This window comes from Meriones unguiculatus, chromosome 8 (assembly GCF_030254825.1).
Source record: "Meriones unguiculatus strain TT.TT164.6M chromosome 8, Bangor_MerUng_6.1, whole genome shotgun sequence".
Taxonomy (NCBI): domain Eukaryota; kingdom Metazoa; phylum Chordata; class Mammalia; order Rodentia; family Muridae; genus Meriones; species Meriones unguiculatus.
Window position 1 is genome coordinate 64353221 of NC_083356.1, and position 24774 is coordinate 64377994.

A 24774-nucleotide genomic window follows, 5' to 3' on the forward strand; every position below is an offset into this window, starting at 1 on the left:
ATTTAATAAAAATACTAAAATGAAGTAATTTTCTTTTAAACTCTAATATGTAATTTTCACCTATTTTGAAGAAACATTTTAGAATAGATTCTAATAGCATTATCCCACCTGATAAATGCTGGAACTGGATGTTCATTGCACCTTCGGTCTTTATGTTTATGATGACCAGAAAACCCATTATTAACCTCTTGAGGACAAGAACTTGGCTTTCCCATCTTTACTTTAGGGTACTCAGCCCATAATGGGCATGGATTAATTTTTAGCTATAATCCTAGTAGACTGGTGTTTTTTTTTTTTATGAACTAATTTAATTACAGTCTTAAACAGATTGATATTCAGAGTAATAGATGTGTCTTCGTCAAGAACAGCCCTAAACTGTACTCATTTGTAAAGCATACAGCAACAAGTTTTTCAAAACTGTGATTCTGCCAATTTAAATTCTAAATGAGCATAGCTATAACTAATCTATACTAGGCAATACGCTAAGTATGCACTAACGAGCAATGAATTAAAGAGCCGAGCAGTCCTTTAACTTGAGACCGTTAACGGCAAAATTAGTACTATTTGCTTCACTTCCCACACATCACTGTCATAGGATATTTTAAAAATAGGACCTCAAAATTCGCAAAAACTATTTTAAAGTGGATTTTTTTTTTTTTTTGCTGACAAAATATATTTCTAGGAGTCGATATATTTGTGGCTATCATTTTAACCCACAACCCTGGCTGGCCCGGAACTCGCTGTGTCCATCAGGCTGGCCCTCAACACAGAGATCTGCCTGCCCCTGCCTCCCGAGTGCTGGGGTTAAAGGCGTGGCAGGTTACTCCCCGCCACTCCCAATTCCATCAGAGTAATTGTGAGGAACGCATACTTTTTAAAAGGAAAATCATTTTTCTCGAGTCCTGTTTTCACACCCCAACAGCCGCCTCCCCTACTCTTCCCTCCCCCTCCCCACGCAAAGCGCCGCGGACCCGTGCAGGGTCACGCCCGGGACGGTTGGGGTCCGGTTGAGGTCAGCGAGCCCGCGGCCGTTGAGAACTCCAGCTCCCGGCAGGCACCGCTTCCGCGGCCCACGCGCGTGGCGGCGCTGCCCGCTGGGACACGTAGTGCGGTCCGGGTAGGAGAAGCGGGCAGCTACCCTGCCTCACTCCGCTCACAACTCGGAAGCACGGTCTGCAGAGGCTCACGCCCGCCCGCCCGTGTCCGGCGCCACTCGGGGCGGGGGGACTAGCGAAGCAGAACCCGAGACGCGGCGGCGAGAAAGGCCGCGATCGCGCACGTGGGGGGCCGTTGGCGCCGAGGAACCCGGAAGCTCCGCGCGTAGACCACCAGCTGCGCTGACGGGTTAACGCTCCTCTGGGCGGGGGCGGGGCGTGTGCACGAGAGGCGTGACCAGAGGCTGCTCCGGGACCGCCCACTGGCGGCCCCGCCCTTCCCCGGCCCTGCGCAGCGAGAACCCGGCCCCTGGCCGCGGCGCGTGCGCAGAAGCCCCGCCCCGCCTTGGCCCCCACCCCCACCTCTCCTTTCCTCTGCGCTTTCCTCCTCCTCCACCGGCGCCGTCGCTCACGTAGGGCCCTGGCGTCAGACGCGCGTGGGCGGGGCGAGTGCGGCGGGGGGTATAAGTAGAGGGTGCAGGGGGCGGTGCTTCCCCTTCTCCCCGGCGGTTAGTGCTGAGAGTGCGGAGTGTGTGCTCCGGGCTCGGAACACACATTTATTATTAAAAAATCCAAAAAAAATCTAAAAAATCCTCTGAAAAAACCCAAAAAAAATTTACAAAAAATCCGCGTCTCCCCCGCCGGAGACTTTATTTTTTTTTTCCTCTTTTATAAAATAACCCGGTGAAGCAGCCGAGACCGACCCGCCCGCCCGCGGCCCCGCAGCTCCAAGCAGGAACCCAGAGACCGAGGCCTTCCTGCCGCCCGGACCCAGCACCGCCAGCCTCGCTCCCCCGGTTCCACGGCCGTTGAGTACGCGTCGATTCCGGTTGAATTTTGTCCCTCTGCGCTCGCCCCCGTTCCCCTCCCCCCGGCTTCGTCCCCCGGCCCCGCACTCGCTCTTCTCCTCTCACGGGAAAGGTCGCGGCCTGCGGCCCCGCGGGCAGCCGTGCCGAGATGAACCCCAGCGCCCCCAGCTACCCCATGGCCTCTCTGTACGTGGGGGACCTGCACCCCGACGTGACCGAGGCGATGCTCTACGAGAAGTTCAGCCCGGCCGGGCCCATCCTCTCCATCCGGGTCTGCAGGGACATGATCACCCGCCGCTCCTTGGGCTACGCGTACGTGAACTTCCAGCAGCCGGCGGACGGTGAGCGGCAGGCCGTAGTGGGGCGGGCGGGCGGCCATGCGGCCGGGGCTAGGCCCGGGCGAGGGGAGGGCATGGCGCGGCATCCCCTCGCGGCCGGCACTTCCTCCTCTGCGACCATTTTCTCCCCAGCGGTCGCTCTCAAACTTTAGGACGATGACGCGCGGGGAGTGTGGGTGAGATCGCTTTACCCGCGCTACCGGCACAAGCTGCGATATTGGGGGGTTTCGAGCCCCTCTTGGCGCAGTGGGTGGAGGCGCCCTTCCATCGCCTTTCCTGGCCGAGCAGTGGGGCCGAGGAGGAAGTACGATTCAGTGTTGGAAAATACCACGTGTTGAACCCTGTAACCTCAGGCCCGAGGCCTGTTCCTGCCTGTGGCCCAATCGCTGGGAGGAGCCAATGGCTTGAAGAAAGTTAATAGGGTCGTGCCTGGTGGTGGTCCTTAGGGTCGTGAGCGCATTCTTAGTATCATATCCCTGGCCTGCGGACCGGGAAAGACTGTTATACCAAGTGCATTTGCCTGGGGTTTTCATCCCTAGATGAAGTATTTTTTGTCTTTAAGCCCAAAGTGGAGGAGGGGATGTGAAAAATTCTAGGGCACCAGTCACCTTTGCTCATTTCAACCAAATTACTTAGATCTTAGTTTAGTATAAGTGGCTATTTAATGTATACATGTCTAATTTTTTTTCAAAAGCCTCTGTGGTTATGAATTTTAAGAAATAGGTTGACCAGCTTTGCTCGTAAATGTTAGTGTGTAACCTGGACCGGATTATGCTGATTTAGTAGCATTCAACTAAGGAAAACTTCGTTTTTTTTTTTCTTTTTTTAAAGTGGTTCAGTATATCATTGAATCTTGGGGAATAACTGAACACAAAGTTAACAAGTTGAATTTCTATTCTTCTGAAGTTTGATAACTCGCTGAAGCAAAAAATCTAGGAATCAGATAAGATCTGTGGTCTGATAAGTTTTTTAGGTTTTAAATCCAGATCACTTGACTTTCAGAAGTCAGCTTCTGAACCTTATTTTAATAAGGAAGACTCTGGAGTAAATAACTGATCAGTTTTTTTTTACTAGGTTAAAGCTGATACCGAAGTTTTGGTAAGCAGCATTTTTAGTGACATAGAGAAAAAGTTGTAAAACTGCACGGCAGATTTCCTGTCCTTTTTCTCTGTAAGGGGGCACTTTCATTATCACTTCATTACAGCTCAGCTCTGGGCAGGATGTATCACAAGATCTAAAATAAAGAGAAGGTAACTTGGGAGCAAATGACCAAAAGAGCATTACTGTGAAAGGGTAACTTGAAGCTTAGTGATTTTCTTTTAATCCAGAAAAGCCCAGTTTTCAAAACCTGGGATTTGGAAAGTTGAACTTCAGATTGCCGTGTTTATATTATAGGCCACTTTGTATGCTTATTGGCCAGTGGACCAATATTACAAGTACTCAGAATCTTTTCTTTCTCATTCTTCCATTTAATGTCTGTATTTTCAATATGCCATCCAAAGCAGGGTTTTTTTTTCACCAGCTTTTTTTTTCTACAGTATTTTTTATGTATTGTAGTAATGGACTAGAGTTCTGTAAATGAGCAGTATTCAGTTTATTAGGAAGATGTGACTCATTAAAAAAAACTGTCAAGCAAAGTCAGCATGACCCAGGGGAGCATAGGAGGTGGGGCCAATTGATATTGAGCTGGCTGCTGATTATCACTATCTTCTAGGAACTGAAACTTTATAAAATGTGGCTGGAGGGCAGGGCATGGTGGTTTCTGTGGAATTCCCACACCAATTGTTGTTCCTTGGTGGCCACCCTGGGCTACGTGAGGTCTAGGAGAGCCGGAGCTACACAGTGAGACCTTACTGGGAGAGGGGGTGGCTGAAAGACTTGTCAAAACATTACAGATAGTGAGAAATTTGAAATTGCTTCAGGATATCAAGAGGACTATGCCCTCTTACAGGTCTGAGGTAATATTTTTCTATTTAAGACAGATATAATGGTACACACTTGTTGGAGGGAGAGGTGGGTAAATATCTGAGTTCCAGGTTAGCTGGGGCTCCATAGAGAGACCCTGTCTCAAAAAAGTTCAACTTGAGCATTTCTTTCACAATAGAAGTATTGTGACTTGTATAACCTAATCTTTTTATGGCATTCAAGATTGAAGGATAGGTTTTCTTGATGTGAAGCATAAATATCTAAAAATAACTAGAATAAATTGTGAGTTCATTAAAAAATGCTTGATTTAAAAAATGAATAGAAGTATGATTATATTTTTGCAGTAGAGTGTACTGAGGTCCAGACTTTTAAGATTGACAGTTTGACTGAGGCCACATGGTTATCACTTTACTGTCACTGGTAATTTTATATAAAATGGCTAATGAAGTCTTAGTAGTGATATTTTCTCTGAATATTTCTCATAGCGGAGCGTGCTTTGGACACCATGAATTTTGATGTTATAAAGGGCAAACCAGTACGCATCATGTGGTCTCAGCGTGATCCATCACTTCGCAAAAGTGGAGTAGGCAACATATTCATTAAAAATTTGGACAAATCCATTGATAATAAAGCACTGTATGATACGTTTTCTGCATTTGGTAACATCCTTTCATGTAAGGTAAGCAAAAGTGATTGGTCAGTATTTGCAATATTATGCGACTTTTGGATTTGAAGTAATGTCTGTTCTGTCAATGCTGTCTTTATTTCCAAAGTTCCCAGGATTGGATGGCTAACATTTCTGCAAAGTAGAAAAGCAAAAGCAACTAATAAAGAGTGATTGGTTGGTTTGTTTTTCAAGACAGGGTTTCTCTGTGTAGCCTTGGTTGTCCTGGACTTTCTTTGTAGACCAGAGATCTGCCTGCCTCAACCTGGCTGAGTATGTTTTTCTCTCCAGGTGGTTTGTGATGAAAATGGCTCCAAGGGCTATGGATTTGTACATTTTGAAACACAGGAAGCAGCTGAAAGAGCTATTGAAAAAATGAATGGGATGCTTCTAAATGATCGTAAAGTGTAAGTACAACTATTTTAGTGGACATCTCCAAACTTTTGGGGGGGGTTAGATTTTGAGGCAGGCTTTCTCTGTTAGCCTTGGCTAGTCTACTTTCTAGACTAGGCTGGCCTCAACTCAAAGCAATCCACCTGCCTCTGCATCCAGAGTGCTGGGATCATAGGTGTTCGCCACTACCGCCTGACATTCAGTCTGCTTTTAATAGTTCTACATCAGTTTAAAAAGTAATAACTATGTTTGTGGTTTTAAAATAGAGCTAGCTGGAGCTGGACGTGGTGGCAGGCCTTTAATCCCAACACTTGGGAGTTAGAAGCAGGCAGATCTCTGTAACTGAGTTCAGCCTGGTCTGACAGCCAGAGCTACACAGTGAAACTGTCTCAAAAAAAGAAGTAAAATAAAGCTAGCTGGAATGGCATATGCCTATAATTTCATCAATAATAGAGTCAGAAAGATCTTTGAGTTCAAGGCCAGCCTAGCTGGATTACGTGAGAATATATCAAAAAACCCACCAAACTGGTGTGTGTGTTCATAGCACTAAACCACATTTGCTGGCTCTTATGATCATTCACATAGTAATGTCAGTTGTTCCACATTCAAACCCAAAACGAACCAGGAGAATAGAGAGATGGCGCTTGGTCAAATGAGTGCATTTTTGAACTGGAAATCCGACCTTTTTTAAAAAACTTAATTTGTCAGCCTCTTTAACATTTGGATAACATGTAGGTGCCTTAAGCCAGTGAGCTGACCGCATACCTAGTGATCTGAATTCAGAGCTCACTCCAGTTGTTTGATTTTGTGATTAATATTTCTGAAATAAGCTTGTTTAAGGAGTTACAAACAAACAAATAAGGTTGTTGTCAGTAGAGTTTTCTCTTTTTTTTTTCTGAGACAGGGTTTCTCAGCTATCTTGGAACTCACTCTCTGTGGACCAGGCTAACCTTGAACTCTAGAGATCTGCTTGCCTCTACCTCCCGGTAAATTTCTCTTAATCTGGGAGCATTCAGCTATTATAAGGTCATGTGATCTGAGAGTTTTTGATGTGAAAACTCCAGCAGCTGCATGAACATTGACTTGAGATTTATTTTCATGACATACTGTCATGAAATGCTGTGGTAGCATATGCTGATAATCTGCTCTTTAGAAGCTCAGGCTTCAGGTAGAGGTGCTCAGCTAGGTTGAAGACCAACCTTAATTTACATAAGACTCAAGCAAAAGAAATCCCCCATCCCTGGGTTTTTCTGTACTTGTGGCTGTTGTGGAACTTCTCTTAAGGTCATTCTGGCCTTGAAGTCAGATTCAGATCCTCCTGTCTCACAAGTGCTGGGGTGAGAGGCATGTGCTGCCACTGCCCTGCTGGAATATGCATTTATAAAGTAAAGGAAATGGCTGCTCCCAAATGTAGAACTCTGTAGTCCAAAGTGCAATTTTAAAGCACGACAAATCAGATTTTTGGCATATTTAGATTTTTAGGTAGAAGTGCTCAGCTAGTAAAGCTTATAAATACTGTAAAACCCAAGAGGCTTATGGTCCCAAGAGGCTACTCAACTTGTAATCAAAATGGAAAACTTGATAGCGGTGCTTTAGTAAAAATTAAAAGAATGTCTACACTGACTGATTTGTTGCTGGTGGTTTTTGTGTATAATGAGGTGCCATTCTGGAAGGTGGTTTGATTGTGAATTGTTTCTCTTCCCTTTGAACTATGTTTTAGTGACTATCCTAAGAAAGAGTAAGTTAAAGTGTTACTTATAGGTACTCTTGGTTTTTTTGAGATAGTTTTTCTCTGTGTAGTCCTGTCTATAGTCCTGGACTTTGTAGACCAGGCTGGCCTTGAACTCAACAGATTTCTCCTTCCTCTGCCTCCCCATGTGTGTTGGGATTCCAGGCATGTGCCACTGCTCCCTGCTGAGACTTGAGAATTGCTCTTTAAGGAGATAAAAGACTGGGCTAACTCTTTCAAAATGTGCATTGAAAGAAAACTATTTCTTCATAATTAGGGTTAATACATTGTTTTAAAATCTGTTCTTTTCCATGAAGACATTTTTATTTTGTGGTACACTATGTAAACTATCAGCTTTAATCTTGGCTTTATGAAACAACCTGATGGTATAAAGTACTGACTTTTTTTTTTTTTTTAATCAGGTTTGTTGGACGATTCAAATCTCGGAAGGAACGAGAAGCAGAACTTGGAGCAAGGGCAAAGGAGTTCACCAACGTTTACATCAAGAACTTTGGAGAAGATATGGATGATGAGCGCCTTAAGGATCTCTTTGGCAAGTTTGGTAATGTGTCCAAGTTCAATCTTTACACCTAAAGTAGTTGTCTGAAGTTTAGTGACTATTACTTGTCTGGAAAGTATTTTAAAGGCTTGATTTGAATTAAGCTGTAGTCCACTGCACTACAATAATATATTCAGGAGCATTAAGATACAGCCCCAAGGTATGGCTGGCTGGGTAGGTTTTTTTGTTTGATTTGGTTGGTTTTGGTTTTTTGTTTTTATTTAAGGTTTAGCAGCATTAAGATGCAGACAACTTAGCTGGGCATTGTGGCACACTCCTGTAATCCCAGCACTCCTGGGAGGCAGAAGCAGGGAGATCTGATCTCATGAGTTAAAGGCCAGCCTGGTCTATAAAGCCAGTTCAAGGCTACATAGGTAAACCCTATTTTGGGGGGAGGGAGATACAGACAACTTTAGTGTAAGAGGACGATCTTGTGAGTTTCAGGCCCAACTGATCTATATAGGTAGTTCTAGGTGAGCATGAGTAAAATGTAATCTCTAGTTACAGAATGGAAAAGCTGCCCCCTTTTAAGACTGTATGGTTAGTGTCTAACATGTTTTTTTCAAAGGTAAGTTCTTCAGGCTTTTCAGAGTAAATCCATCTAGACATTGGTAGTTCACACCTTTAATCCCAATATAGGATGTGGGTGGAGGGCTTAGGAATTAGTTTGTACTGGCATTTGGAGTTTCATGAAACTCAAATTTTAAAATAAAAATATACTTAGTGCCTCATATTTCAGTACTGGAATAAAAGATCAGGAAACGAGAATTTATGGGTGGTTTGCTGCTTTTTTGTTGAACCTAGGGATGGGCTTTTTGTTCTGAGTTTTTTTTTTAAATAATAGTAAATCTAATAATAAAAGTTTTAGACATGTTTTGCTAGACCATTGTAAGGCTAGGCTAAGCTTTGCCATATTGAGTACTTTTTTAAGGTGTCTCACTTAGGGCCCTGGCACAGCTGCAGCTCACAAAAATTCACCTACCTCCAAGTGCTGGAATTATAGGCATAAGACATGCACCACCACACTGGGCTGGATCCACTTTTGAAGAACAAATGAGTTTTGATTTTGCACAAAGATTAGTTATGTGAAATGAGGTTGTAACTGACAGTCATGTTTTGCACTGTTTTCAAGTTTCTCTCATTACGTTCATCTTGCATCTTAATGTTTTAAAATACGAACTATTTCCTTTTTCTGTGTGTGTGTGTTTTTTAAGGGTCTTTCTAAAGCTATAGCCCAGGTTGCCCTTGAACTTGCAGGAGATCCACCAGCCTCTCTCTCCCAAGTGCTGAGATTGGGCTTTTTTTTTTTTTTTTTTTAATTACGTCACCTTTCCTATACTGAATAGATGTCTACATTATCTTAGTTACTTTTCAGTGCTAAGACACTGACCAAAACAACTTAATAGAAGAGTTGACTGGTCTTATAGTGTCATGGTGCATCCATGATGGTCATGGCAGGGGCCACAGCTGAGAGCTTACTTGTTAAGACAGCAACCACAAAGCAAGTTAAGTGGAATGGTATGGGCCTTTTGAAACCTCAAAGCCTACTCCCAGCAACACACCTAATCCTTTCAAACAGTTCTAGCTACTGTGGACCAAGTATTCAGATAGGAGCCTATAAGGGTTATTTTCATTCCGTCTACCACTTCAGTTTTTCTGTATTTGTAGAAATTTCAGACCTGAGATGTCTGTCTCTTAACACAAAGGGGTAAAGGGAAGCTTGTGTCTAGAAACACCTTCCTTGTGATTTTAAGTTTCCTGCCTAAGGATCTAGTTATCTAGTCTGTTCAGAAGCAGATGGACCAAAGAAGGATTTTAAAGATAATTCTTGGTTCTTAGTTAGTGATTTATACTTTCCTAAGGTTGTAAGACACCTTGAAATGTAGGAATCTTTAGAAATGTATAAAATACTTGTAAAAAAGGGTCTGTGAGAACAGTGAAAAACCATAAAGTTTGGGATGCCTTGGCCTTCCTTCATGGCTTTGTTTTTTTTTTTTTTTATGTTAAGATATGAGATGTGTATATTAATTGTGGATAAGTTTTGAATTATTCAATAACTTTCAGGGCCTGCCTTAAGTGTGAAAGTAATGACTGATGAAAGTGGAAAATCGAAAGGATTTGGATTTGTAAGCTTTGAAAGGCATGAAGATGCACAGAAAGTAAGCATGCCCATTATTGACTCTTTGGGGTGGGACATAGCTGTTCTTGTGAAGTTTATGTACATACACGTACATGCTAGCAGCAGTTGGAGCTTTGCATGTTCTTATAGGTTATTCACATTTTATGTGTTACAGAGTTGGGCGTGTATACTGCTCTCAAACCTAGAAATTTGGGTTTCTTTAATGTTAGTAATGGATAAATTTTTCTTAATGAGATTTTCTTTGACAAGTCACTAAGTTTTTTTGTTTGTTTCTGTAAGGCTGTGGATGAGATGAATGGAAAGGAGCTCAATGGAAAACAGATTTATGTTGGTCGAGCTCAGAAAAAAGTGGAACGGCAGACGGAACTTAAGCGCAAATTTGAGCAGATGAAGCAAGATAGGATCACCAGATACCAGGTTCATTTTTACTTGAACAAGCAAATAAGACAGGGATGAGGAAACCTATTTTATGTTTATTTCAGTTACTGCCAGGTAACTGAGAGTTTGGGAGGGAAGAAAAGAGCATGGGCTAAAAGTAATAGGTCTGCTTAGGTCCCACGATGGGCTTTCTAACCTATCTTCACAAATTCTCTTCTTTTCAGGGTGTTAACCTTTATGTGAAAAATCTTGATGATGGCATTGATGATGAACGTCTCCGGAAAGAGTTTTCTCCTTTTGGTACAATCACCAGTGCAAAAGTAAGAGCGTAGAATGTACTTACTTATTTGAGGTAATGTGTATCAGTTTTAAGCTAGCAGGTTGATTTTTATACATTCTGTGCATTTTTTTTTCCTTTTTAACCTTTGCTCTTATAAGTAGCTCTGCCACTGATAGCTGATGGCACTTCACTGAGACACTTTTCTGTTACTTACATAGTTTAAGCTGGGTAGCCACCTTCCCCGCAGAAAGGATCTTTAGGTTGAAATCAGATTACAGAAAAGTAGGGTTCTAACCTAATTCCAAGATTTTTTGTTTTAAAAACCTAAGCTGTGTTTAGCTAGTGCTCATGATTTGAGACTACCTTGAAAAGTTTTAGACATGTTTTGCTGGGTTAGGATGAGAGTGCACTGAAAAAAAAAAAGCCCTTTTGGTCCCTTTGCTGGCCTTTATTTTCCAGATACTCCCATTGACAGATGTGTTAGAAACAAAATATTTTGAGGCATAGTGGGTGAATACAAATAAACGCAGGACTTGTTGCCTTGTGTTTCAGCGTACACTTTTGTAGTATTTGTATTCTGATGGACTGTTTTCTGAGTGTCTATCACAGTGTGCTACCTAAAAGTTTGAATTTTTAATTTTGTGTATGTGGGTGGGACATAAAATGTAGTAACTCCTCTGGGGTTGAGACGGTTGTCAAGTTAAAGGACAGGACATCATTTGATACCATGCAATACGAAGGGATGGATAAAATAGTAAATAAAAGGTCCTTAGGTGTTCTGATCACAAAATGAGCTAGCTACAGTCTAGACATTTCCTATACTGGACTGAAATTTTTGGTGGTGATGTGTTCGGATACAGACAATTCTGGGTGTCTCCTGGTCTTAACACATTTGTCAATAGAATATGAAGTTATCTTTTTGAGTGCAGTTTATCATACACTGGTGTGCCTGTGTGTTTTGAGTTGTGTTTAAGGAACATTTTGCATTGGACTTTTAGTTGTGCAACTCATTGCTCGGTGTTGGCACAGATTGCCAGCACTATAGTGCATGGTCTGCACCTTGAAGGATTGCTTGCTGCATATAGCCCCCTCTTGTAGTTGTTGCCTTGGGGAATGCATGTGACGAAACTAAGAATATAATACTTAATGGCTTTAGCATTAACAAAGTTATTTTATTTCAGTGACTTTGGCTGTGACAGTTCTTTTATTAATCCTACCATTTCCTTAACTTGTTTTTCTTTATAGGTTATGATGGAGGGTGGTCGCAGCAAAGGGTTTGGTTTTGTATGTTTCTCATCCCCTGAAGAAGCCACTAAAGCAGTTACAGAAATGAATGGTAGAATTGTGGCCACAAAGCCACTGTATGTAGCTTTAGCTCAGCGCAAAGAAGAGCGCCAGGCTCACCTCACTAACCAGTATATGCAGAGAATGGCAAGTGTACGGGCCGTGCCCAACCCTGTGATCAACCCCTACCAGCCAGCACCTCCTTCAGGTTACTTCATGGCAGCTATCCCACAAGTAAGTGTCAAGAAATAAGAACATCATGTCAATTTCAAAGTCATTGCTAATGTATTTTATACCCTCCATGATAATAAAGCACTAAGTTATTAGATAGAATTAGAAAAAAAACATGGCAAGTATGGGAGAAGTGATTGGTTTGAGAGCATATAATAGCTTTGTGAAGGGGGTTACCCCACTAAGCTGATGTTCTTGTTTTCTTTCCACAGACTCAGAACCGTGCTGCATACTATCCTCCTAGCCAAATTGCTCAACTAAGACCAAGTCCTCGCTGGACTGCTCAGGGTGCCAGACCTCATCGTAAGCAACATTTAGTTCTGACTGGGTTTTGGAGACTAGGGTTATGGCCCAGTGATACAAAGCAACACTTAACCTGTCATTTGCTAGGTTATGGGTTCAGTTCTTCATTGCTACCATAAATGAGACAAATTAGTCCTATTTTAGTGGTAATTTATGGTTGAGGAGTAGAATCTAGCACTTTTTGTTTGTTTGAAGTGTATGTAGCCTTGTAATGAATGGATACGTACCGTCATGCTCAGTTCTAGGTTTAAAAAAATGCCGTTTGATAGGAATTCCCTTGTTGGGAACTTGAAGATTTGCTCCCAAGTTTTTATTTGCCTTGATAGCTGTAGCTTCAGAGCTCTCATTCTACAGGAGCTTTAGGTTGTGGCATTTTGGTCCTTGCCCATGGCATAGCAAACTGGATTGCAGGAGCACTTGATATTTCTCTCTTTAATCTAGTTTCTTATCTCATACTAAAAATACCTGGCATGATAGGATTGAAAGTGTATTTGAAACTCACTTAAACTAGGGTCCTCTAGATTTTCATATAAACCTTGGCCTAGAAAAGCTTCAGCTTTCACTCAGTGAGGTTCCCAGCTTATGTATGTTCTTATCTTTAAATGCAGCATTCCAGAATATGCCCGGTGCTATCCGCCCAGCTGCTCCTAGACCACCATTTAGTACTATGAGACCAGCTTCCTCACAGGTTCCACGAGTCATGTCAACACAGCGTGTTGGTGAGTCTTAACCCTTTATGTAAAAATGGGTCCCCAATTTAAAATGGCATAATACATTTTTTTTTTTCTTTAGCTAACACATCAACACAGACAATGGGTCCACGTCCTGCAGCTGCTGCTGCTGCAGCCACTCCCGCTGTCCGCACCGTCCCGCAGTATAAATATGCTGCAGGAGTTCGCAACCCCCAGCAACATCTTAATGCACAGCCACAAGTTACCATGCAACAGGTATGGCTTAATCATTTATTTGTAAGGGTATTGATGCTTAGCTGAAATTAAACTATGATGATAGCTGCATGGTATATGAGAGTTTAAGCTATCTAGACCATCTTACTAGTTGATTATGATTATATGTAAGTTTTGTGACTTAGTAGACAACCAGCAGTCTCCTTGTGTGGTATATTTTGTTTGGTGTGGATATAAGGAACTAAATTCACTAGACTTAATTCTAGTATCTGAATTTAGATACTAGACTTAACTGTTTTTCTAATCCTGGGACCAAAAACATAACATGATTCTAAAGAAGACTAAAATGTAATTATCAGGTGCAAATGTGATTGTCTGTATACTTACCAGGTGCAAATGTGATTGTCTGTATACTTACTTATTAGATCCTTAGCCAGTATTTCTTTCAGCTTCTCTTCGTCAAGTTCAGATAGCACTTTGTTGTACATTGATGGCTGGCTGGTTTGTTTCAATACTTTGGAGCTTATGAGGTTTCCTGTTTTATATCTAGCCTGCTGTTCATGTGCAAGGTCAAGAACCTTTAACCGCTTCCATGTTGGCATCTGCCCCTCCTCAAGAGCAAAAGCAAATGTTGGGTAAGTAACTGTTCTGACCTGTCAGTTACAGAGTCCACAAAAACCCAAGGGATCATATACACACTTTGCACCTAGAAGCAATCACTTGGGAATTGAAGGTATTCGAACTGAAGGATAATGGGATGTGTTGGGTCATTGCTTGCCATTGACCCCTACTCCAGCCTTGGAACAAGAAAACAACTGTCAATAACATTTGAGAAACTGAGAACACCAGAAGTGATTACCCTGTGATGGATTGCTGTTCAGATGGGTGTGGCAGCAAGCACATGCTCCTAAACCCAGGGTTGATAATGGCCATTACTACTTTTTTTCATAGAGTATCTTTTGTTCTAGGTGAGCGGCTGTTTCCTCTTATTCAAGCCATGCACCCTACTCTTGCTGGTAAAATCACTGGCATGCTATTGGAGATTGATAACTCAGAATTGCTTCACATGCTTGAGTCTCCAGAGTCTCTCCGCTCAAAGGTACTTATTTTGTTTTTTCAGTCTGGGTTATTCTAGAGGGTTAAAACACTTAATGTATGCCGTATTATACAAACCAGTCAGTGTACAGTAAGCATATAAGTACTGACTACAAGCCTTTGATAACGTGGGGTACACTTGTTCTGTCCATTTTGAGTCAAGTGTAATGTTTACACTTCCAGTCAATTGCAGAACTGTTGCTCATATCCAGTTTGCTTAGCTCCTGCAGCCTGATTGGTAACTGCTGTTTAGTTTAGAGCTCATTCTACTTTCATCTAAATGTTGGTTTTGGTGAGAATTTTTTCCCTGAACCAGTTTGTTCTCTGTTTCCCAGGTTGATGAAGCTGTAGCCGTATTGCAAGCCCACCAAGCGAAAGAGGCTGCCCAGAAAGCAGTGAGCAGCGCTGCTGGTGTCCCAGCTGTCTAAGTGAGTGCTTCTCAGGCCTATTGCAGCTTTCCTCCTACATGATGACTCCCAAATATGTAGTTAGTTTTCAGAGTATATACATAGAGCTAAAGGGAACAGTCCATCTGACAGTGACCAGCTTTAAAATCAGCACTTTGAAACAAATTTTGCAGTGTTTTGTATGTAATGGCCTATTACAGAAGTTGGCTTTCAGAATACCTTTTTATTGGGTGATGGTTTCTTGGACCTCTTTCCCACGGCCAGGAAACAATGTTGGTGTATAGTTTAGTATAATGAGGTAAAGAGTAGGGTTTGGCAGACACTTAAAACTGACCAGAACACTGGTTTTTGTGGGCCATGTTGTACATGATGTTATAGCTGTGGATATTACTAAAGGAGTGGGTATGGTTGTGTGTCAGTAAAAACAAGCAGCAGACTGACTTCCTGAATTTAGTCAAGGGCTTTAATTCTATCTTTTTTAACATTTGCAGATTGATCAGGGACCACGAACAGAAACTCGTGCTTCACCGAAGAAAAAAATATCTAAACATCGAAAAATTTAAATATTATGAAAAAAAACATTGCAAAATATAAAATAAATAAAAAAAGGAAAGGAAACTTTGAACCTTATGTACCGAGCAAATGCCAGGTCTAGCAAACAGTGCTAGTCCTAGATTACTTGATTTAAAACAACAAAAAATACAAAAAAAATAGTAAAATATAAAAACAAATTAATGTTTTATAGACCCTGGGAAAAGAATTTTCAGCAAAGTACAAAAATTTAAAGCATTCCTTTCTTTAATTTTGTAATTCTTTACTGTGGAATAGCTTGGGATGTCAGTTCTGTTTCAAGTAGCAGAACTGATGACTGAGCAAGGAAACGTAATTTGGATTATAAAATTCTTGCTTTAATAAAAATTCCTTAAACAGTGAATGGTTATGCTTTTATTTACTTTGGTTCTTGGCAGTTGGTATGGTGGCTGCCTAAATAGTGCAAAGCTGGAAGCAGCTATCAGTTCTTTTGGTAGCTGTTGGTTTTGGGTGGTGGTGGGGTGTTTGTTTTAGATAAGTTCTTGCTGTATAACTGGCCAGCCTAAGCTAGCCTCTCAAGTTTTGTGTTTGTGGGTATGTGTCATATCTTGACAATTGTTCTAAGATTTTACTAATACCCATGTTATTAAGCTGATTTATATCAATTTTGTCACTATGGTTTCTGTGCTGCAAAATGATGTTTGAGCCCTTACTTTATGGTGGGATGTGACAGTAGCAGATAAAGACTTTAAGCACTATGATTGCTCCAAGGGCTTTACCTATCCCTACCTAAGGAGTGACCTAAATTCAGGATACTACTTGAAAAAGTCTTACAGGGATTGGTTTATGGCCTTGACATAAATCTCATACCCAAGCAACTTGCACTTTTGAAATATTTCTTAAGACAGGGTCTATGAATTCAGATTGCCCTGCTTCTACCTCTCAAATAAATGGTGGGATTAAAAGCCTAGCCTATTACCTTTCCACACAGCCAGAGTTTACTTTAAAGGAGGTGTTGTGATGGAAATGTAGCTAGCCTGTTGACATATTGCACTGGCTTCAAATTTGGAAGTTGAGCTGAGTGCTAGGAATATGGGCATGTATTGCCATGCGTAGCCAGACTTAGCTTGACAGTCTGCACATCATTTCATGATCGTGCTAGATAGAATTGACTCAAATACGTGCAGATACAGTGTGAGCAAGCGTGTGGCACACCTCCTCTCGAGTGGCTTCTGTGCCTGGAATGCCTCAGTTTGTATTTTGAAATTCAGATACTCACCATGCACCCTGCCTGAATTTCACTCTGGGGTTTACTGACTTGGTATTGTCTGGTCTAGACCACAGTTGATTGAAACAGGCATTCCTAGAACCTGTGGCCATCCAAGTGCTGGGATTGCAGAATGTTGTCTTGTGTTTTTGAGGTACTAAGGAAAGGCAGATCTTTCTCAACTTTTTAGTGTGGGAACTTTTAGGTTTTGAGACAACTTTCAGTTTGTGAAGTTAAAACTTTCCGGGAGATAAGGTTTGAATAGACCAGCTTTTGTATTTTTGGTTACATGTTTAATCAACTTAATTTGTTTTTAGTATCTTTGTTAGTGAACAACTGTTGGGCAGAAGCAGTAAGCCTGCAAGATCCTTATGTACTACAGAAATTGTACATTTGAGGTGTTTATCTTTTGGCTTTTTGAGTCAGGGTTTTTCTTTGTAGTCCTGGCTGTCTAAATTAGGTTGGGCTTGAACTCAGCTCTGACTACCCCTGCCTCCCATGTGGCACCAACACCCAGCTTTGATATAACCAATTTAAATGGAAATTGAAACTGGCTGCTTCCGGTAGCCTGTGTACATATACAGAACAAGGACTTGGGTTATCTAATAGTGCATGCCCTCCTAGATGAGGTTCCTGGTTTATTGCTTAAAGATACAAGCATGTTCCTTACAGGATTTTTTTTTTTTTAAGTCCATGTTTGTGGGCACCAGGTATAGTGTAGATGTGTTTTTTTATGTATATGAGCTTTGCCTGTGTGTGCAGCATCTGTGTGCTTGATGCCCAGGGAACCTAGTAGAGGGCCTCAGATTATCTAGAACTGAGTTATGAGCAGTGGGTGCCAAAACTTGCAAATGCAGTAAGTGTTCAACACCAAGCCACTTAATTCTTCAGCCCCAAGGTGAGGCTCTTAACAAGCAATAGGAAGAATGTGACATGCTATTCAGAGAAATGGGTGTTAGGTAAACTCTTGCATAGGGATTGCATGAGTTACAGTGCTGTTGGCTTTGATTTCTATGTCAATACATGTTTAAGATGTCTTAAGATTTCTAACCAGTTGTCATTCCCCTTGGAACAGTTTGCTTGTCCAGAATTGATGGTGACTTAGAAATAACTGGGTATTGAGCAGTTTTATCTGGAAGCTAGCATTTTTATCTAGAATTTGTTTGGTTTATAATTTAAACTAGCATAGCTTCATGACAGAATTTGAGGAGGACAGCAGAGAAGACAGCTGGTGATAAGACTGGTGCCTTGCTAATACACAGGTAAAATTGGCACAAACTAGGTATGTAGTACACTATGTAAGGCTAGAAACTTCTAGCTAGAATCTTTCCATCTCAGCATTTATACTCAGGCATGTAGATACAGTGAGTTTAATGTACTTAGTTCACAGGATGCATCTTAGTTTTACTTTACTCCTTTCCCTCCAGCACAGATTAACCCTGTGGGAGATACTATGGGGAGTGAGGGCCCAGGCTAGTCACTTACATTGAGCTTTAACTTTGAAAAGGCTTTTAATGAGTGTAGTGGTCCAGCCCTGTAAGCAAAATAAAATGACAAGTATTTGGACTGGAAGCATAGTGAATGCACTGGCTTATTCCGCCAGACTTTCCTGTTCTGGTGCACATCTCTTATAGGAGGCTAGACGTGTGGTAAGCAGGCCTGTGAGGGATAGTTACACCTTAGGACAACGCCAGGGCTTCAGTGAATGTTTCCTTTGCTTTATGCTTACTTCACATGCTGCAACTAGAACATCCTCATTTTAAGCAGCCTCCCTAGGCGGCTACTTGTTTCACTTCAGTCACTTGGATATCTTTCAGATGTGACTATGACTTTACCTGGTTTCAAATGCTGTGTATGTGTAGTTAAGATGGCAAAAAACTATAGTGATCTTAGGGTGCTGTAGGTTCTGTATTTATTTTTGGGCAAGATTGTATCCTTTACAAGGGTAGAAAAATATGCAAGTTACTTAGTTACTGACATAATCTGGGAAAACTAGAGGTAGCATTCCTTCTATAGATAAAACGTGACCATAAAGCATACATTAATAGATGTATGGTTGCTGATGGAATTCTAAGCAAAATGTGTATGGCACATGAGGTGTTTTTTTTTCCCCCTCATTTCAAATCAGTTGTTAAGACTGACATTGAGAAAGTTCTTTACCAGCCTATGAGTGATTACTGTTTCTCACATTACTTAAGTCAACAGGAGATACTAAAAATACCAGGTGGTTTGCTAAATTAGTTTTGAACTAATTTTAAAATTAACATCGGTAGTTTTGTATAGGTAAATCATAACTATTTATAATTATGATACACCATTTTTAGTACCAACAACAAAAAATGAGCATTGAGGAAACAAGCCTGTGTACTAGAGATGATAGCAGTTGGAGCCTGTAGAACACTGTAATCCTTAGTCTAGATTGAGGGTAATATGAGTCAACTTTTTTAACAATGGGAGAAAGTCTAGTTTAGATGAACAATTATAATTTGTAGTACTAAAATGTACAATTACTGAGGAACTGTGGGACAGGGTACTAAACTCTGGCCTTGTGCATAGTAGGTGCATGCCACAAAACTGCCTCATTTGTTTTTGAGACAAGGTCTTGTGTAGACCAGGTTGGCCTTAAATTCACACTGCCTCGTGAGTGCTGTCGTTAAAGGTGTGCGCCACTACATTCTGCTCATTTAATTCTTCAAACCACTTTGTGACTTGTTCTGTGACCAGTATGGAGGCTTTAAGAAATGACTTGCCCAGAGTGACTGGAAATGGACCACAAGAAGCACCATTCCAGAAAGGAAGACTGAGAGACAACACATTTTAAAGTTTATCAAAATTGCTTTCCAATGAACATTTCTGAGGTCTAGAGAAATGAATGAAGCAGGGCGTGGTGGCACATGCCTGTATCCCAGCATTCAAGGAGACAGGCAGCCTGATGACTTGTGAGCCAGCCTGGTCTACAAAGCGAGTCCAGGACAGCCAACGCTACACAGAAAAGCCCTGTCTCTAAAAATTCTTAACCCCTCCCATCCCCATTTCCCCACCCCCGAAAAAAGAAGAGTCTTCATTGAAGCTTGACAAAAATTGTGTCAGAATGTTTCCTCATGGATCTTTGGACTAGCTGGAAAAATTGCCATTTATTCATTAATTTTTTTTTTTTAACCTTTGAAATCCGGATGTGAGCTTTTCTAACAATTAAGATTTCAACCTTTTCTGAACAGGTTTTTAGAAATAACATGTAGTTAAATGCCTATTGTTGCCATGAAGAAATTGGCAACAGACTTGATAATTTAACACTTCTAGTTGATGGGTGCGTAACTGCAGCTCTCCCTGATGCACACCCTCACCCCACCATGTAACCACAACCAGAGGATTACACAAACAGCAGTGTAGAACTTCTGTCTAGTGAGATCTTGGATCTGTGCCAATTTAGTAATACCACCCATTCCTTAGCTTTATTGCATAATTTGTAAATCTATGTGCTGTTGAATATAAACACAAAGAGTACATGTGTGTTTCAGATCAGGGTCTCACAGTGTAGCCCTGGCTTGCAGTGTAGACCAAGCTGGCCTCCATCTCAGAAGCCCTCCTGTTTTGGCTTCCAGAGTGGTAGGATTATAGGTATGTGCCACCATATAGATACCTAATGATTTTTGACCAGTGTTCATACCCACATAATCACCTGCAAAATATATATATAGTTTTATATATATAACTAAACATACATAAGCAAATATACAACAGTTTTTCCATTTTATCTTCGAAAGGTTCCCTTGTACCTCCCCCACACACCCCAAATAGAAAAACTAACTTGTATATTTGCTTGGAATAAATGCTATGGTAAGTAATTCTTGAACTTCAAATGAACTTATAAATTTGTGTACTTGGCGTCTGTGGTCCAATGTGATTTATCTACATCATGTTGAGACCATATGTGAATATATCAAAGTTTATCCATTGTTTTAGTTCTTGGTTGTGAAGAACACAAGCTTGTAACTAGGCATAAATCACAGTAAGGCAGGGAGAGTGGTTGTGTTGCAGGGATCACTGCTGGGACCGCTAGCAAACTACAGTTTGATTTCTTGCCCTGAAGGAAGGTATAGTACTACTGGGGCAACATAGTGTGACGACTGCAGAACAATGTTTTCATATTGATTTCCAAAGAAAGGAAAGATGATTTCAAAATGCCTATATAATCAGTCTTAAAATATAGGCTCTTTGTTGGTTATAAAGGTAAATGTCATGAAATGTACCATATTAGTTTATGAATTTAAACCAGCATTTAATTCTTCCTTTTGAAAATTAAATTTTCTATCTTTGTGTGAATGTTTTTCCTACATGCATGTCTGCATCACTTTTATTCCTGGTACCTTTGGAGGCCAGAAGTGTCAGAACTTGGAACTGGAGTTACAGATGGTTATGAGCTGCCCTGTGGGTGTTGGGAGTCAAATCTGGCTCCTCGGTAAAAGAGTTAGTGCTCTTAACTGCTGAGCCATTTTATGGCTGTTGTAAACAGCTAGTCTATGCCACTTCCCTTTACCCCTCACATCTGTGTTTCCTTTGGAGAAAGAAAGTTCTCTTACATAGCAGCACAGTAGGGGAGACAAATTCCACTTTGGTACTACGTGCAGCTAATACCCAGTTTCGTTGATTATTCCATGTCCTTCGCACCTCCTTTTCCTTGCCACTCTAGGACTATTTTTTTTTTTTTTTTGCATTAAGTTGTCTTTCTTACTGTTCCTCAGCTTTTTCTATTGGCTTTTGTACATTTGACATTGTTTTATAAATGAAATTTAACTTGGGTTCATTGTTATGTCTTCAAAGTTATGATGCCCAGTTTACTCATTGACTGTGTCCTCACCTTTACAATTTTTGGAGAAGCCGAATCAAGCTCTATCCTTCCAGGCTCTTCCACCAAAACAAAAAGCCAGCTGTTTGGACATGGTCTCTGTTTCCACACTGGTTGCTGTAAGGAAAGGCTATCTCCAGTTAGTTGTTTATTGATTATCAGTGAAAACCTACAATTTCCACTCCTAAACTCAGTTTACAATCTATTGTCTTTCTCTTGATACCCTCATTTCCTCATACTTGGTCATAGCTGCCCTGCTGTCCTCTGTGTGCATTGTGATCCCCACTCAGGAGCTTGACTAATCCCTTGGCTTAACAAGAGTTTCAGGGTTTGACTTGTACCTAATTACTAGTTAACCATAGTCCTAGAAGCAGACACTATCATAACTGTATCTGTCTATCTTATACATACTCTATTATTTGTGTGTGGTGTGAGAACAACTTTGAACTCCGGTAGCTTTGGTCACAAAACCCTTCCTTTGAACCATTGTACTAGTCCTCTGCTTCCCTTGATTGTAAAAGACTTCTCTTTTGAGACAGGGCACTATATAGCCCAGGCTAGCCTCAAACTTGCTGCCTCAGCTTGGATTATAATAGGGATTCTTATAACCTGTGCATCATGACCCCTGTTGGGGGAGGAGATGACCCTTTCACCGGAGTCCCATCAGATATCCTACATAATCAGACACTTACATTATGATTTATAGCAGTAGCATAATTCCAGTTTTGAAGTAACAATGAAATTTTATGATTGGGAGTCACTGCAATATGAAGAGCTGTATTAAAAGATCACAGCGTTAGGACGGTTAGGAACCACTGGAGGCGTCCTAGAAGAATCAGCACATCTAAGATTTCTATAACAGGACTGGCTATTGGCCATTTAAGTATAGTGTATTTGAGAGATAACTTTCAATTTGTGTTCTGTCTTGGTGATATTTTGCAAAAGGGGTCTTTAGTTTGTTTTGGCTGTGTCTCAGACTATTCTCAAGTTCTGCTTTCCTTCCTCTGCCTTCCAAGTGGTGGTACACTACCACATCCAATGGAAGGGGGAAAGGGTTCTGTTTTACATTTGTTGGTGGGGAGGGGCAGAGTATGTGTACAGAAATGAGGTGTCTTCAGTCACTGTCCATTTCTAAAAAAAAAAAATTATTTTCATGTGTTTGAGCAGTGGGTTGAGAACCACTGCATGTATATGTATGTGCCACGTGCACACCTGGTGGTCATGGAGCCAGACAGACTAGGGTGTTGAATCCCTTGCTACTAGAGTTAAAGATAGTTGTGAGCCACTGTGTGGTGCAGGGACCAAACCTAAGTCCTCTGAGCAGCCAGGGCTCTTAGCCTCCATCTTATTTCTAAAGATGTTTCCTAGCTCAACTAGGAGCTCACTGATTCAGCTCCACACATGGCCATCAAGCCCCAGTCTTCCCCTCCCCATCGCAAGGGTTACCTGTGCTCACTGCTGCACCCAGCATTTTTTAATGTAATACTGGGTTCTGAACTCGGGTCCTCATGTTTTTGTCTGACTTATCAATGGAGTCATCCTCCCCAGCTCCTGAATTTTATAACTAGATCTCAGACCTATTTGTAGTTTGTTCTTGTGTATGATGTGAGGGATGGATTTAATTCTTTTTAAAAAAATGTTTACTCACGTATACGAGCAATCTTGTCTTCATGCATATCAGAAGAGGGCATCAGATCCTATTACAGGTGGTTGTGAGCCACCATGTAGGTGCTGGAAATTGAACTCATGTCCACTGGAAGAGCAGCCAGTGCTCTTAGCCACTGAGCCATCTCTCTAGCCCAGGATTTACTTCTTAAACACAATTGTCTTGATATTATTTAAGCACTTCTATGTCCTAGTAACTCCAGATGCCATCTTTGTCATAGACTAAACTAAATTTGAAGTTGAGGCTTTGGACTCTTCATTCTTTAGGCTGTCTATCTGCTCCACTCGCAGTACACTTTTGAACATAGTCACCTTGTAACATGATTAATACCTAACAGGACAGAATCTCTTCAGAGCTCTTAGCATTATCCTGGCTATCCTTGCATGTTTTATTATCATTTACATTTGTCTACCTCCACAAAAAAACTTGCTAATTATTTTCAGGTTCTATTAAGTTTCTACATTGGAGAGGACTGAAATCTTAATTGGCAGGAGATACCTCTGTATTCACATTTGTGTCTTTCAAGAGTGCTTCCTGGTATAATTCATTTGGTAATTAAACACTTCTTAAAGTTTATTAATACTTAAAAATACTTTGTTGAGCTTATAAATACTTACTTCTCCCATATATATTCCAACTATGGAAGTTTCCTTTTTATATTATATTCCTTGTGTATGTGTGCCACAGCACACATAGATGTCCAAGGACAGCTTATGAGAGTCAGTTCTCTTCTACCAAGTGGTTCCTGGTGATCAACTCAGGTTGTCAGGCTTAGCAGCAAGCGCTGAGCCATTTTGCCAGCCCATTGATTTTTGTATTTTAACTATATCCAGTTATCATGTTTTTTTAATGGAGGTTCTTTCTCTAGAGTAGGTTTCTCAGCCCGTGGGTTGTCACCCATCAGGGTGACGTGACCTCTTCACAGGGTTCACATGTCAGATATACTGCTTATCAGATATTTACATTACTTTTCACAACAGCAGCAAAATTACAGTTAGGAAGTAGCCACACAGTAATTTTATAGTTGGGGTCACCACAACATGAAGGGTTGCAACATTAGGAAAGTTGAGAACACTGCTCTTGAGTCTTTCAGCTGTGTTCTCATGTTGTATGCCCCAGAGATAGTTTTACTTTTTTTTTTTTTTCTGATTCTCACTGCTTTGTGTGACTGTTGGTGAAATTCCTCCCATGTGGTGATAAATAGAAGTACAAGTCTTTTGTTGCTGATTAAGCTAAGAAGGCCTCTGATGTCTCATGGAGATGTTGGCTGCAGGGTGGAGAGAGAGATCTCCGCAGAGACACAGCACACACGGCTTATATAGGCTAGTGTCCAAATACGTGCATATATAATCATGCTAAGGAAAATATGTGTTGTGTGGATATGTATGCATATATAAGTCGAGTATGAATTGTGTACTTTAATTCATTTGAGTTCTAATGAGCCAATTAAAATCTACATCCTTTATAGGCAAGTGAGGTCTAGTCACATGTACTAATATGGCTACTATATTTGTTCTCATCTCTATCAAACTCATTTGTTATCGCTAGATATGGAATGCAGTATTTTAAATGTAATACATCTTCACTACTTGATTTTATTTATTTTTGCTATTTGAAGAAGCATATGTTTTTATTCTTTATGCTGTTTTTCTTGTTCAAACTTTTTTCCTCTTGTTTGACATTTTAGTGTTTTTTTGTTGTTTGCTTGCTCTATAGCCCACGCCTTGAACTCATTCTGTATCTGCCAGTCTGGAACTCAAAATCTACCTATTCCAGCCTTGAATTATAGGCCTAGACCAATATCTTTGGCTTGGTCTGTCATTTTAAATAACATCTCCTGTTGGTTTTGTAGGACTCCTGTAACCTTAG

General features: G+C 41.0%; 1 protein-coding gene across 1 annotated transcript; it reads left to right on the plus strand.

The window, feature by feature from the left end:
• Nucleotides 1-1639: 1639 nt before the first annotated feature.
• Nucleotides 1640-15529, plus strand: Pabpc1 (poly(A) binding protein cytoplasmic 1). Its single transcript, XM_021657530.2, has 15 exons — nucleotides 1640-2304; nucleotides 4713-4906; nucleotides 5183-5298; nucleotides 7436-7575; nucleotides 9637-9731; nucleotides 9992-10129; nucleotides 10315-10410; nucleotides 11616-11888; nucleotides 12098-12188; nucleotides 12797-12907; nucleotides 12981-13135; nucleotides 13644-13728; nucleotides 14062-14192; nucleotides 14524-14616; nucleotides 15087-15529. The coding sequence occupies exons 1-14, from the start codon at nucleotides 2112-2114 to the stop codon at nucleotides 14614-14616; spliced, it is 1911 nt and encodes a 636-aa protein (XP_021513205.1). The 5' UTR covers nucleotides 1640-2111; the 3' UTR covers nucleotides 15087-15529.
• The last annotated feature ends 9245 nt before the right edge of the window (nucleotides 15530-24774 follow it).

Bases quoted from the DNA above. Each gene is read 5' to 3' on its own strand.
- Pabpc1 (XM_021657530.2), top strand. From the start codon at position 2,112: ATGAACCCCAGCGCCCCCAGCTACCCCATGGCCTCTCTGTACGTGGGG. The intron at 9,732-9,991 runs GTAAGCATGCCC...TGTTTCTGTAAG, and splicing joins GGCATGAAGATGCACAGAAA to GCTGTGGATGAGATGAATGG. The intron at 11,889-12,097 runs GTAAGTGTCAAG...TTCTTTCCACAG, and splicing joins TCATGGCAGCTATCCCACAA to ACTCAGAACCGTGCTGCATA.